The sequence below is a fragment of the Geotrypetes seraphini genome, chromosome 5 (assembly GCF_902459505.1).
Source record: "Geotrypetes seraphini chromosome 5, aGeoSer1.1, whole genome shotgun sequence".
NCBI lineage: Eukaryota > Metazoa > Chordata > Amphibia > Gymnophiona > Dermophiidae > Geotrypetes > Geotrypetes seraphini.
The window spans coordinates 103,706,485-103,722,679 of NC_047088.1; the positions used below are offsets into that span (position 1 = coordinate 103,706,485).

At 44.1% G+C, this 16,195-nt stretch overlaps 1 protein-coding gene across 2 annotated transcripts in view; it reads right to left on the reverse strand.

Annotated features, from left to right (window-relative positions):
- Positions 1-2,759: 2,759 nt before the first annotated feature.
- Positions 2,760-16,195, reverse strand: part of LOC117361201 (zinc-binding protein A33-like) — a 75,600-nt gene continuing 62,164 nt past the window's right edge. For both annotated transcript variants that reach the window (XM_033946223.1, XM_033946222.1), the window contains 2 exons: positions 4,613-4,731; positions 2,760-3,500 (listed from right to left, as the gene is read on the reverse strand). In XM_033946223.1, coding sequence (XP_033802114.1) covers positions 2,959-3,500; positions 4,613-4,731 — 661 coding nt within the window. In that variant the 3' untranslated portion in view covers positions 2,760-2,958. The remainder of the gene's footprint in view (positions 3,501-4,612; positions 4,732-16,195) is intronic.

Sequence of the window (16,195 nt, forward strand, 5' to 3'; positions counted from 1 at the left end):
TGTAGCAGTGGCACCGCAATTAGTGGAAAATGCCATTAAGCTTTTAGTGCGGTGGTACATCATGCCAGCGTTGCTACACAAAATGAATAGTGCCTGCCCCTCTACATGTTGGAGGGGCTGTGGTCAGAAGGGTACTTTCTATCATATGTGGTGGGAGTGTCCCCAGTTTACTGAGTATTGGGAACAGGTATTTGATTATGTGGGTCAGCTCCTTCAGTACCGGGTAGTTGTTAGTGCGGAAACTGCACTTTTGGGGGTAATCCCAGGGGGTGGGGAGGACACCCAGGACAAACTGGCCCAGTTGGCTTTTATAGTGGCCAGGTTGGTGCTGGATTTTTATTGGAAGGGTTCTACAATGCCTTTGGACAATAACTGTCCTCTTAAGGACAAAACTCTTAAATTTTACTACTTTTTACTCTAACCTATTGTATTTTCCTTTTTTTATTTCACTTTTCTTTTACGATTGTAGTTCTTCCCTTCCTCTCCTATTGTTTGAAGTTGGTCCATTTGTCTAATTATGTGTTTTATTAAGATACTTAGGTTTTAGCTAGTATCCCCAATTTTTAATCTGTTTTTATGTAAATTTTTAATCTGTTTTTATGTAAATTTTTATTGTACACCGCTAAGAAATTTGATTAAGCGGTTTAAAATTTTTTTAAATAAACTTGAAACGGTGCCTACGGTGCACATGATGCAGGATAAATTGGGGTGGGGTGTGTGAACGATAGAGACTGTCTGCCTTATTGTCCCGACGATGGCAACAATTTGTGGATATTTGGGGAAGGTTCCTGGAGGGTAGGCCTCTACTGGGCCTGGAGGAGGGTCTGAGGGGGGATGAGTAAGGGGTGGTTTGGTTTCTTATTGAATGATTTTTGGTTTTCTGGGTATGGGGAAGGAGGTTTTGGTGGTTGGGGTTTTTCTTTCAGACGTCTCGTGGGGGGGAGGGGGGTTGCTATTGATTTAGGGAGTTTATGGGGCTGTTGATGTTTTTTGATGCAAGTATGGCTGTGTTTTGTGTGTTTCACTTGTATCTATGCAACTGTTAAAGAATTACAGAAAAAAAAAAGATCTCAAAATGTATACTTTGGAGGAAAGATGGGAGAGGGGAGATATGATAGAGACATTTAAATACCTACGTGATGTAAATGCACAAGTCAAGTCTCTTTCATTTGAAAGGAAGCTCTGGAATGAGAGGCTATAGGATGAAGTTAAAAGGTAATAGGCTCAGGAATAATCTATGGAAATACTTTTTTACAGAAATGGTGGTAGAAGCATGAAATAGTCTCCTATTAGAGGTGGTGGAAACAAAGACTGTGTCTGAATTCAAGTGTGGGACAGGCACATGGGATCTCTTAGGGAGAGGAGGAGATAGTAGATGCTGTGGATGAGCAGACTGGATAGGCCGATTGGTCTCTATCTGCCATCATTTTTCTGTGTTTCTATCTATTATATCAGTGTTCTTAAACTGCCGGTCCACAGAAAATTCCTGCCGGACCGCACAGGGCCAGCGAGATCATGGGGAGCCTACGACAGTGGCTTTCTCCCCTCCCAGCAGCTCTCGGTACTTGCCAGCGCAGTGATTCACTTCAGCAGCCTTGGGGCTTTTTCTGAATCACGGCATGCTTCTGATGATGCAACTTCCTCTTTCCTCAGAGGTGGTACAACCCATCAAAGGACCCAAGGCTGCCAAAGTGAATTGCTGCTGCAGGCAGGTACTGAGAGCTGCTGGGAGGGGAGCGGAGGAAGCCACTGTTGGATGCTGGGAAGCTGCTGGATAAAGGGAGAGCTGCAACTGGAACTGGAGGGAGAAGGAAAGATGCTGCTGGGAGGGGAGGAAGGGAAGGGAGAAGAGTTACTGTTGTATAGGTGGAAGAGGGGAGAAGGAAAAAAGGAAGGAAACAGCTGGCAGGAAAATTAGAGGAGGGGAAGGGGACAGGGTGGAATGGAGAGATCAGAGGAGGGAAAAGGGAGAGACAGGAATGAGAAAGTAGAGAGAGAATGATGCTGGAAAGGGGGTCAGCAGAGAAATGAGAGAGGGACAAAGATGCTAGATCTGGTGTAGGAGAGATAAAAATGAAGAGAGAAGTGAAGCTGGAATGAATCATGTAAAAAAGAGAGAGGGTGCATAGGCTGGATGGAAAGGGGAGAGGGGCATAGAAAGAAGGCAGATACCATATGGAAGGGGGAGATGGCAGACAGTGGATGGAAGGGGCAGATGACTGATTGAAGAGACAGGGCAGACGCTGGAAGGAAGAGAGTGAAAAGAAGATGAAAGCAGAAACCAGAGACAACAAAAGGTAGAAAAAATAGTTTTATTTCTATTTTGTGATTAGAATATATCAGATTTGAAATATATATCCTGCTAGAGCTGGTGTTAGACATAACTGGGATCTGCAAAGCCCAGACAGTGCTTCTTTAGCTTACAGCTGGCTTAGGGATCTCTCTGACCAGGGGGCAGTTGCCCTAGCTGCACTCCCCTAACACTATTCCTTTCATGTGTGACTGCGGTATTCTGTTAGCATGATTTTTCTGTGTAGCATTCTGTAATAATTTGGCTTATTCAGTTTTCATGATAGTAGAGGGGATATATGTGAACGGGAGGGGAGACAGGGGTTTTGTTGATCCTTGTTCTATATTATTTGTATTTATAAAATGACAATTGTACAGAATATTGTTTCTTTTTATACTTTAATATAATACGTTCAACATAAAATCATAACTGAGGCTTGTGCGGATGGGATCAGATGGTTTGCGGGGACCGAGCTCACGGAGACAGGGCAGAAATGTTTTTTTAAAATTTCAGTCCTAGTAGTTTGCCGGTCCACAAAATAATTCTTTTATTTCCACTGGTCCATAGGTATAAAATGGTTGAAGAACACTGTATTATACCATAACAACTTTTGGAATATTCTTGCACTGACAAAGTTCATTGGAATTCAGTTGTGTGAGTGCCAAGCCTTAAAGTTTGAGATGAAAGAGCTTCATTGACTCTTCATTGGTCCCATCCTTGTTAACCCCAGGGCTAAGCATGGGATAGAGTGTTTCTGTGAATATGTCCTTAAAGGTGTAGAGGTGTGACATGTCATCAGCATTATAGAATGATACCTGTCCCCCCTCATAGTCCAGGTAGACCCCAATCTTCTGGGGTATGGCCTTCAGGGCCAAAACTATGGAGGGAGAATCCAGAGCTCTGATCTCATGTCCCTTCCTTAACCAGATGGCCCAGTAGCCATTTTTAGGTTTAACTTTAACAATCTCTTGTCTGTTGACACCCTCCTTTGCCAGGCCCACATCCCAGCCAGTTTTTTCCTTCACCTGAACCTCCCAGTAATGTTTTCCAGTGGAAAATCCTTGGGAGCCCAAGACACAGATGCTCTTGTTGAAACGCAGTGGACTGTTCTGGACCTCTGCTGGCTCCCCCATTTTCACACTGGTCAGGTTTTTGGATAGGATGAGATTTGGGTGGTTGGTCTTTGCATCAAGAGTCACTGGACATGGAACTTAAGAGGAAAGAGAGTATAAGTTAGAATACATGATAGATAGACGTCAAACATGTTGATGGTATTCTAGATTAGAAAAATTAAACTCTATATGCTTATAACTATATATTTGTGGACTTTTATAGAAAGGTCTAGAAAGACTGAGACATGAGGTATTCATTACTTCTGATTCAGAACTGAAATAATTATGTCTAAAAAAAGTCTTAATAAAGTAAGTGTGGATTTCAAGGGAAACTTGTCCACTAAACCCAATGAAATGTATATTTAAATTACATGACAGAGAAATTATGTTTTGGATCTTAGAGATTTCTGCAAGGAGAGGGTGCTTTGCTGTTACTGCTGCTGCTAGAACATTCATCTTCACCGTGGGAAGTAGAGGATAGAAAGTGATGTAACTGACTGCTCTGCTACTATTTGTGCAAAACTGCTGCTTCTAACACCACCATAGCGCAAATAACTGTTTTCATCACCTTAATCCCTGTGTTGGGGATTTGGATATGAGAGACTAATTACATGAGGTGCAAAGACCAGACATTAACAGGATGTGAAGGCTTGACTATCATCATGGTTTGCACATTTTCAAACTAGTTCAAATTCAGCTACTGTATTTTTCGCTCTATAAGATGCACTTTTTCTTCCCCCCAAAAGTGGGTGGAAATAAGGGTGCATCTTAAGGAGCAAATATACATATATATATTTTTTTAAAGTACTTTTTTTTCATCCCGGCTGTCCAGCGTGCTTTCCGCGCTCCTGCCTCGCTGGACGGCTGCCTCCTGATCAGTTCCCCTGCCCTCTTCCAGCAGCGTCAGTGGCAGAGGCAGAGCGATGCAAAAATCAGGCGTGTGCTACACTCTGTACTCCGAATGGCTGCCGCACAGTGCCACTTTTTTCTTGGGCACCACTCTGCCTCTGCCAGATGAGAGCAGGAGAAACAATTAGGAGGCAGCCGTCCATTGAGGTACCCTAATCCCACCCAAAACTTGCTCCCTTGAAATTTAGATGCACTTTAGACAAACAGCATAGAAAACTAAAAAATGTTTCGTAAATGGCAATTTAGAAATTTTAGCAAATAAAATGTCCAAATGCCACTTTATGCTATTTTTTGGACATACCGGGTTTGATAATAGACTTCATCTCCTTCCACACTGCATACTGGATAGGACCCATGAATTGACCTAGGCTGAGGCCTTTGAATGGGACTATGGGAGGCAAAGTCCTTTCTGCACAGAATCTGGAAGACAAAAGCGTATCTCTCATGTTAGACAGAAGGAAAAGATTAACATAAAGAGCAAGACAGAATGACTAATCTTGCGTATAAGGAAGGTGAAGAAAAAGTATTATGGAGAAAAACAGAGTATAGAAGTGACAAAAAGAGATCAGAAGAGGTGGACATACACTATAACCTCAGAAAAGAACTGGGGACCATCTATTCTTCCAAGTTCATTTTCTGTTGCAGTTAGGGTTACCATATGGCTTCAGAAAAAGGAGGATGGATTGAGACATCCGGATTTTACTTGCATTGCTTTCAATAGAAGTAAAACCCGGATGTCTCAATCCATCCTCCTTTTTCTGGAGCCATATGGTAACCCTAGTTGCAGTGCCATAGACCAGTGTTTCTCAACTCGGTCCTGTTGAGAAACATTGCCATAGACCTCAGTAAATCTCCATTATTCCTTTCACTTCTTTGCAAGTGTGGGTATTCTCTGCTTAAGAAATCCAAGAAGTGGGAGTGACCAAAGCAATGAGCCAGAAAATATTAAACCAAGTTTTATGTATGTGCATTGTAATTCAGAGGTGAATTCTAACACCCTTCAAACCTCTGCATTTCTTCTATATTTCAGGCCCAAAATGGCTCTCTCTCTATTCCTTCTTCCTAAAACAGACTACTTCAAATTTGAAGGCAGTCATTTACTCCACCTGTAGCTCTACAATTCACACTAGAAGTTGCACTATTATTCTCTCCTAATTCTGCCTCTAACAGAGACTCTTTGTTTCCATAAAGCTGCATTCTCCGGAGACAAGCAGGGGATATGCAGTTACACTTGTTGGTGAAGTCTCTGACTGAACCTGCTGTGTCGGTGCCTTCCCCTAGCTATAATAAGCTTTAAGCTTACTGAGCATGTGCAGGAACCCTAGTCCTTGAAGCCCCTTCCCTCCTCCTGTCAGTTTTTTTCTGAACCGCTCCTGTTCAATTGCAGCTCTCCACTTCGCTTTCCTCAGGCATTTAAAAAAAAAATAGGATTTCAAGCTCTTCAGTTCTTTTAGTCAGACAACTTATTCCTTACTGTAAAAAAAAAAAAAAAAAAAAGAAAGAAAGAAGAGTTACATAAGAAGCGCCATCTCCAGATCAGACCTTTGGTCCATCAAATCCGGTGATCCGCACACGCGGAGGCCCTGTCAGGTGTACACCTGGTGTAATTTTTAGTCACCCATATCCTTCTATGTAAGGAGATGTGCATTTAGTTTGCTTTTGAATCCTAGGATGGTCGATTCTGCAATAATCTCCTCTGGGAGAGCATTCCAGGTGTCAACCACTCTCTGAGTGAAGCAGAACTTCCTGATATTAGTCCTCAACTTGTCCCCCCTTAGCTTCATTTTGTGTCCTCTTGTCCGTGTCAAATTGGATAATGTAAATAGTTTTTTCTGCTCTATTTTGTTGATTCCTTTCAGTATGTTGAAGGTCTCGATCATATCCCCTCGCAGTCTCCTTTTCTCAAGGGAGAACAATCCCAGTCTCTTAAGTTGATCCTCGTATTCCAGATTCTCCATACCTTTAACTAGTTTTGTTGCTCGTCTCTGCACCCTCTCCAGCAGTTTTATATCCTTCTTTAGGTTGGGAGACCAATGTTGGACACAGTATTCCAAGTGGGGTCTCACCATTGCTCTATAAAGCGGCATTATGACCTTCTCCGATCTACTCGTGATTCCCTTCTTTATCATGCCCAACATTCTATTTGCTTTCTTTGCCGCCGCCTCACATTGTGCTGATGGTTTCAGGGTCCTATCTATCAGTACACCCAGGTCATTTTCTTGTTCGCTCTTACCCAGAGTTGCACCTGATATTCTATACTCGTGTTCCTTATTATTACTGCCTAAATGCATCACTTTGCATTTCTCCACATTAAACTTCATCTGCCATTTCTCTGCCCATTTCTCTAACTGACCCAAATCTCTCTGGAGTTCCTCGCTATCCTTTTGCGATCTGATTGCCCGGCATAGTTTTGTGTCATCTGCAAAACTTGATGATCTCGCTGGATGTTCCTTCTTCTAGGTCATTTATATAGATATTAAATAAGATTGGCCCAAGTACCGAGCCCTGGGGTACACCGCTAGTCACTTTCTCCCAGTCGGAGAATTTCCCATTTATGCCCACTCTCTGTTTCCTGTTCTCCAGCCATTTGCCTATCCATCTTTGTATATCGCCCTCTATTCCATGGCTTTGTAGTTTCTTGAGAAGTCTTGTGTGGAACTTTGTCGAACACTTTCTGGAAGTCTAAGTATGTTATGTCCACTGGTTCTCCACTATCAATTTGTTCATTCATGGTCTCAAAAAATTGAAGTAAATTCGTTAAACATGATTTCCCTTTCCTGAAGCCATGTTGATTTGCTTTCATCAGGTCGTGTGTATCTAAATGCCAGACTATGCTATCTTTAATCAGTGCTTCAACCATCTTTCCAGGGACAGACGTAAGGCTCACAGGTCTGTAGTTGCCCGGTTCTCCTCTCGATCCTTTTTTGAAAATTGGCGTGACGTTCGCTATCTTCCAGTCATCCGGTATCTGTCCAGTTCTAATTGTCAGGTTGGCAAGTTTTCGCAAAAACTCTCCGATTTCAACCTTCAATTCTTTTAAGACTCTCGGGTGAATTCCATCCGGTCCAGGGGATTTGTCACTTTTAAGATTGTCGATCTGGTAGTATACCTGGTCCAAGTCCACTTCTACTGTGGTGAGGCTGTCCTCTATTACTCCTTTGAACACTTCCACTACATCTGGTATTGTTGCGGTGTCCTCCTTTGTAAAGACGAACGCAAAGAAAGAATTTAGTCTGTCTGCAATTTGTTTGTCTTCCTTGATGTACCCTTTTCTTCCCTGGTTGTCCAGCGATCCCACCGCCTCTTTTGCGGGTTTTTTTCCTTTTACGTATCTCAAGAATGGCTTGAAGTTTTTGGCCTCTTGCGCTATTTTCTCCTCATAGTCCTTTTTGGCATCCCTCACCGCCTTGTTGCATTTCTTCTGATCATCTTTATGTTTGTTCCAAGCTTTGGTCGTTTTCGTGCGTTTCCATTTATTGAAAGAGTCCTTCTTATCTTTTATGGCTTCCTTCATCTGTCTGGTAAGCCATGCCGGTTCTCCTTTGCCTTTAGTTCTCCTTTCTTTGGAAATCCGCGGAATGTAGAGATTTTGTGCTTCCATGATAGTGTTTTTCAGTAGGGACCATGCCTGATCTACCATTTTAATTTTGTCCTTCTTCTTGAGCCGTTGTTTTACCATTGCTCTCATGTGATCGTATTTTCCCTTTTTAAAGTTTAAGGTCATGGTTAAGGTTGTGGTATGTTTCCCTTTCCCAATGTCAAGTTTAAAGTTGATCATGTTGTGATCGCTCGTCCCCAGCGGAACCGTGACTTCTACTTCTTTTGTCGGTCCCTTGAGGCCATTTAGGACCAAGTCCAAGGTGGCGTTGCCTCTTGTCTGCTCCCTTACCATTTGTTCCAGGAAGCAATCCTCTAGCGCCTCCAGGAACTTGGCCTCCTTGCCGCAGTTGGAGGTTCCCAGGTTCCAGTCTATCCCTGGGAAATTGAAGTCTCCCAAGATTATTACATTGTCAGTCTTGCATTCTTGTTTGATTTCCTCTATCATTTCTGAGTCAGTTTCCTCCGTCTGCCCTGTGGGTCGATAGTACAGGTCAATTTTTGTGTCTGCGCCATTTTGTCTAGGAATCTGATCCAGAGGGACTCCGGTTTCTCTTTCTTTTCTGGCGTAGCCACTCCAACAGATTCGACTCCTTCCTGAACATATAGGGCAATGCCTCCACCTTTCTGCCCTACTCGATCTCTTCTGTATAGTTTGTATCCCTGTAGTACTGTGTCCCATTTGTTTTCTTCATTCCACCATGTTTCTGTTATGCCAATGATTTCCAGTTCATTGTGTCTTGCTATTGTCTCTAATTCTCCCATTTTGTTTCCCAGACTTCTAGCATTAGTGTACATACATTTGAGTTCTCTTTGCGTTGCCTTTTTGGACTTCCTATGCTTGGTTGTCTCTACTGTTTCATTCACGGTGTCATTTTCTGCTCCTACATTGTCTCCCTTGTTTACTGTTTGGCCGTCCCTTCCTGTGCATGAGTCATCCCTTCCTGCCTTGTCTCCCTTATTTGTTGTGAGGTCGTCCCCTCTAGTGTATGAGTTGTTGCCCGTGGTTCCTTCTTCGGGGCATCCTGTCTCCCGGGCTATCGACTGGTGCTCGACTGTCGGCTTTCCCCTGTCTTTTAGTTTAAAGCCTTCTCAATGGCCTTCTTCATGTTGCCTGCCAATACTCTTGCTCCTTCCTTGTTGAGGTATAGTCCATCTTTTCTGTAGTACTTGCTTTTTCCCCAGAATGCCGTCCAGTTGCGCACAAAGTCAAAATCTTCCTCTTCGCACCATCGTCTCATCCAGGTGTTGATCGCTTGCAATTCCCCTTGTCTCTTTCCATCAGCTCTTGGTACAGGTAGGATCTCTGAGAAAGCCACCTTCACCTCCCTGATCTTCAGTTTTCTTCCGAGTGAGCGGAGCTGGCCCTTCATCTCTTCCCTGTCATACTTCCACCCACTAGGGCTAAGTACAAGTGTAAGACCATTGACATAAATATAACAGTTTTCAACTGCTGCGTCCTTTTCGGCAACTAAGCCTGCTCTTAAAATACTTTTTTGCTATTAAACGCAGCGGCCGTTAAGACCACGAAGATTCCTACCTGAATGCATGGATACCGAGCGCTTCTTTGATGCTTTGAGCCGGAATGGGGAAAACAAAACCCTAGCGAAGCTCAATACATTACCATCGGCTCCCTCCCCTCAGGGCCTTGCCTCAGCTCTGGTGGGGGAGGGAAGTGCCATACTGCCACAGCTGTAAAAGAAGAAAAATTTCAGCAACAGCAGCACCGCAAATATTAGGCCTTATCTTTGGCTCCCTCCCCTCAGGGCTCTGCTTCGGTCCGGTGGGGGAGGGAAGCACCATACAGCCACAGCCATCAGAGAAGAATAATTTAGAACCAGCGGCAACACAAATATTAGGCTTTTTCTTTGGCTCCCTCCCCTCAGGACTCTGCTTCAGTCTGGTGGGGGAGGGACGTGCCATTAGAAACATAGAAACATAGAAAGATGACGGCAGAAAAGGGCCAAGGCCCATCAAGTCTGCCCACTCTATAGACCCTCCCCTTAATATTAGCCAATGTTCTACCCTGATCCACTTAGGGATCCCACATGGGCGTCCCATTTATTCTTAAAATCTGGCACGCTGCTGGCCTCGATTACCTGTACTGGAAGCTTGTTCCATTGATCAATCACTCGCTCCGTGAAGAAATACTTCCTGGTGTCGCCGTGAAATTTTCCACCCTTGAGTTTGAGCGGGTGCCCCCTTGTGGTTGAGGGGCCTCATTCCGCCTCAGCTGGCTGAAAATAAGACCCCTGCACAGGCGGCAACTTATAAACAGAAGAGGAAGCTCCCAGACTTGCAGAGGTCAGACACACCCACTCCTCCGGTGACAGCTTCGAGGGCACGTCCCTCAGTGAAAGATGCAGGGACTCAGCCATTAGTGTTGGCGACTTCTGAAAGAGTTCCCGTGGGCCCTATTTCGGTCTCACGGTCTGTTCCACTAAAACTACATCTTCCTTTGAAGTCTGGCACAGTACAGCATACAAGGACCAGCTAAAAAACAAACAAACTGGTTGTCTCTCCTCCAGCACTAGCTCTGTCCAGAACAGGTACCTTCTAAACGTTGTCCCCCCACCTTCTCATAATACATGTTTTTTCTTCCACGTCCAGAAACACAGTTAAGCAGGCTAAACTCCAGTCAAAGAACGAATGAGTTGCCTCTCCACCATAGCTGGACCCTGACCACGTACCTCCTAAGTACATTGCTCCTCCTACTTTGGTTCCAGAGCCGCCGCCTCAGGCTTTCTCAAATTTTTTCAGCTTATTCGACAGTTTATGCAGGGTAGTGCTACCCTGCTTCAGCCTCCTCTACCGGTCTGCACCTCTTCTGGTTCTAGAACCTCAACACTGCCCTGACTAAGTAGAACATCTTTCCACATACCACTTGATAGATATCCCTCATGAGGTAGCTTGAGGTTCATGTTACCCCCGTATGCTCTTCTCCAGCCCGAGGTCCTTTATCCCCCGACAGGTTAGACCAGGAAGATACACTAAATGTGGACTTAGACCAACCTACGCTCCCTCTTCTACAGCCAGCTATCTCTTTTAAGTCTCGGTCTGGACGCTACACCCATAGGTAGTAAGGATTTTTCAATCTATCCTTCAATCCTGTAAGACTCCAGTTACAAAAATTATTTCCTTACCAGTACATCAGGTCCTACAGGATCTACAACTAGATAACTGGCAGAAGCCTTTGTCAGTATCCACAGCTTCTAAACGTCTGGAGCTCAAATACAAAGTGCAAAAAAGCCCCTGGTCATGTCCTTCTTCAACTTCCCCACTTAATAAAAACTAATTAGGATGCTTATGATATGATGACAAGAATGGCAGCAGTGGCCATAGCCACCAAATGCACGATGTGACTCAGGGCCTCAGTCCTCAGGGAAGATCTTCATGACAGATTGGTGGATGCTCTCTGCTTAGGGGACAGCCTATTTGGGCAAAGGTTCATGCCACAGTTTTTCTCAACTCAAAACAGATTCTTCAACCAGTCGTGAACTTTCAGCACATCCTTCAGATCAATCTCATCAATTTTGTTGCCCTTCCTCTACTTATTCCTTTCATAGAGCATATCAACATCAATATTTTCAGCAATACTATCTAAGATGTTTACTCATATTTTTGGGGGGGCTTGGGAGCAAATCACGACAGACCAATGGGTCCTCAGCATCACAGCTCAGGGATATCTATTAATTCTCTTATTCCCTGTTCCACTCTCTCAGGAACCGCCACCATCAACGGTTCCTCCTCAGCTTGCAACTTGCTTGATACTTCTTCTGCAGAACAATGCCTTAGACGTACCACCTCTGTAGATCAATCATGGATTTTACTCAGTTTTTCTTATCCCCAAGAAGACACAAGGATTTAGGCCAATCCTTGACCTCAAACCTCTCGATGCTTGTCTAAATAGAGAAAAATTCAGAATGCTATCTCTTCCTGTGATTCTTCCCCTTCTCAAGCAGTATGATTGGTTAGCTGCCCTAGTCCACTTTTTTGAATCTGTTTTCAACTCCTAACTCCCACTCACTGCTGTCAGATACCTATACCCACCATATCATTTCCTCTACCATAATCTCCCCAACCCCAAAATGTCCTGTCTAAACTAGATTGTAAGCTCTTCTGAGCAGGGACCGTCTATTGTATGTTAAAATGTATAGCACTGCGTATACCTTCAGTGCTTTAGAAATAATAAATAGTAGTAGTAGACTTCAAGGATGCATACACTCATATCCCTATTCATCCTTCCCACTAATGCTTACTATGTTTCCAATTCCTCAACAGACATTTTCAATACAAGATTCTGCTTTTTGCCTATCGTTAACTCCCTGGGTTTTCACAAAGTGCCTGGTGGTAGTTGCAGCACATTTGAGAAAACAGCATCATATAGTGTTTCCTTACCTCGACGATTGGCTACTAGTCGCCCATTCCAAGGACCGTCTCCTTCTCAGCATTCAAATCACAGTGCACACCTTGCAAGCCCTGGGCTTTATCATCAACTTCCAGAAGTCCAAGTTAACTCCAGTTTGTACCCTCAAGTTCATTAGAGCACTCTTAGACAAGCTCTGCAAGGGCCTATCTTCCTCAGGAAAGACATCAAGCCATTACCAACTTAGTAATTCAAGCGAGACAATCAGCTTTCCTACCTGCTTGGACGATCTTGCGCCTTTTAGACCACATGGCAGCCTCACTTTCATTGGCACCACATACCAGGCTCCACATGTGACCATTAAACTGGCACCTGAAGTTGCACTGGAATCTATTTCTCCACTCACTGTCAAAGCTGATTCCTCTGCCTTCAAACATAAAGGATTCCCTCCTCTGGTGGATTCATTCCACCTTCCTGCAAGCAGGATGTTCATTCCAGCTTCCACCGCCCTGCCTTACCATAACCACCGATGCTTCCAATCAAGGCTGGAGGGCACATCTCAACAACCTCAAGACTCAGGGTCAGTGGTCAACAAACAAACGGTCCCTGCATATCAATCATTTAGAGCTCCGTGAAGACTTCTATGCTCTTCAAGCCTTCTGTCTGTGGATTGCTCAAAGAATTATTCTCATTCAGATGAACAATCAAATGACCATGTTTTATATAAACAAGCAGGGGGGCTCGGGATCCCTCAAACTCTTCAGGGAAGCCTACCATCTTTGGAACTACTTACTCCCTGTCACTTCAAGTAGATCTTCATGCAGTCTATATTCCAGGGGAACACAATATCCTGGCAGACTCTCTCAGCAGGAAACTCGACCCTCAGGTGAATCTATTTGCTTCTCAAATCAATGCACAATGCCACCTCTTTTGCTCTCTACACCCAGCTCCACAAGCAATGGCAAGGATGCTTTTTCGATTCCATGGGAGCACAATCTTCTCTATGCTTTCCCACCATTTCCTCTCATTTCCAGAGTGCTTCAAAAAGTTATCACGGACAAGGCACAACTCATTCTCATTGCACCCAAGTGGCCCAGACAAATATGGTATCCACTCCTCCTGGATCTGCTGGATGCTCCTCCAATCCCCCTAGGGGACCATCCTTCTCTTCTTTCTCAACGGCCAATTACTGCACTTCAATCTCCACAGTCTCACGGCCTGGAAATTGAGAGTTCCCTCCTAACCAACCTTCCTCTCTCTCTCAATCAGTGAAGACAGTTCTGCTTGCAGCAAGACGTACTTCCACAAGAAAATCAAATCAAACCAAATGGAAGCGTTTTTTCTTATGGGCACATGCTAAAGGTTAAGAACCTCTTCACTGCCTACTGGACCATATATTTTCTTGTATTTGTACAATTCAGGACTTAAAACAAATTCTGTCAGACATCTCAGCATACCACGCATGGGTAAACAGTAAACCAGTTTCGCAACCTCCTCTCATTTCATATTTTATGAGAGGTCTTACTAATCTTAGACCTCCTCTGAGATCCTACTGGGACATCAACATAGTCTTGGAACAATTGATGACGGACCCTTTTGAACCGCTAGGGTCTGCTTCCCTCATTTTCCTTTCCTGGAAAACAGCTTTCTTATAGCGCTAACATCAGCTAGAAGAGTTAGTGAGCTTCAAGCCTTAGTCACCTATTATCCTTACTTACAATTTTTTCTATATAAGGTGTAGTTACGAACTCGCCCTAAATTTCTTCCCAAAGTGGTTTCAGACTTCCACCTTAACCAATCACTTTACCATTGTTTTTTCCACCTCCACACTCCTCTGAGGCAGAGGAACTCCTTCATTCCTTAGATTGCAGAAGACCACTTCTTTTTTACCTCAAGGCAACTTCTCATCTCGGCAAATCAAGTCAAATATTCATTTCCTATGACCCAGCTACCTCTGGCCAAACAGCAACAAAAAGAACCATATCCTCATGGATTACATGTTGCATCCATTTTTGCTACACAAGAGCTCATATACAGCCCCCTGGTTCAATTGGGGCACATAGAATGTGAGCTACAGCTACTTCAATAGCAAACTTGAAGTCCATCCCAATCCAGGTTATTTGTAAAGCAGCTACTTGGTCTTCTGTACATACTTTCACTAAGCGCTACTGCTTAGCCCAAAGGTTGGCTCAAGATATTAGTTTTGGTCAATCAGTTTTATGTAACCTCTTTGCATTATAGACTGTTTCCACTTCCTGTATGCTTTTTCAGCTTGGGGCTCACCAACAAGTGTGCCTGCATATCCCCTGCTTGTCTCCGGAGAAAGCAAAGTTGCTTACCTGTAACAGGTGTGCTGCGTAGATAGTAGGGGAATGCAGCCACACTTGCCTGCCCGCCATCCCCTCCTCTCTATTGCTAGAGACAAAACTGACAGGAAGAGAGGTTGGGCCTCGAGGATTAGGGTTCCTGCACATGCTCAGTAAGCTTAAAGCTTACTATAGCTAGGGGAGGGCACTGACACACCAGGCTCAGTCAGAGACTTCACCTGTTACAAGTAAGCAGCTTTGCTCTCTTGACATAGCTTATGATAACTCCAGGAGACCTACACAGTGAACCAAGCCTAGGCCCTCTCACCCATCCCTCAACTTTCCCCACTCCTAGGCAAACATTACATATATAGACCCACCCTCCAATCAACCCCAACATACCCCACCTACTACCCAACCAAATCCTATTAAAGTTCTATATCCCTATCCTAAACACCACAGCCACTCAAAATCACTTTATCTTCATAATAACAATGCCACAAGCTGTATTCTCCTATTTAATGCCAATTATTTACTCCCCTTGCCAGAATGTATTCCCCCATCCCAGTCATCACAGGCCAGGGTAGATATGGTGACCTCTGTCACCTTCCCAACAGGAAATCCTTACCACACAGGCCCCGATACCTTAAGCCTATCCCCATCCCCTTCCCTGCCTCTCCCACACCCAATAACCTCAAAATAGCACTGGCAAATGCAAGGTCTGTAAACAACAAATATACTATACTAAATGACCTTGTCACAGAAAATAACCGGGACATCTTCCTAATTCTGAAACCTGGCTCAAAGACAGTGATGGAACTACCCTGGGTATGTTGTGCTCTCCAGGATACCAAGCAATAGCTTGCTCACGCACCAATACTAGAGGGAGAGATGTAGCCACCATCATTAAGTTCAACCTCAACCCAAGACTGATAGACGCTATCACACTAGAAACGCCTCACCTTCTTGGTGGGTCACAACAGAGACCTAACCTTCGCCATAACATACAGAGCCCCTCACTCTCCAATGACCATCTTAGATGACTTACTATTCATCCTTAGCAAACTGGTCATCACATACAACCAAATCATCATACTTGGAGATTTCAACTTCACAAACTACCCGCACGAGACCAGAGCCCCGGCAGATTTCATCACTTCACTATTGGACCTAGGCTTCTAACAAATGGTCCCCTCACCAACTCACTCTGTGAGCCACATCCTAGACCTAATTTTTATTCAAAGAGTTACTTCACTCATCACACAAACCCCAGCCTGTACCACCAAACCAGTACCCTAGTCTGATCACCATTTGATCACATTCAACTACAGCTACACAACAAAGCAACTGCCAACCAGGAAGCAGCCCCAACATAAGATAATATACAACAACAATGCAATCAACCTAGAGAATCTCTCCATAGGCCTTTCTAACCTAGTAGGAACATCTAAACCAAATTCTCAATCTGCTGACAATGCTGCCGTGGACTGGCACACTGAGGTAAAAAACATATACGAAGGGCTGGCCCCGGTCAGAGATTAAATACTACCCCCACAAATATTCCTCCCCCTGGTTTACTGATGACTTAAGAACTAAGAAAAGAGAACTAACGAAA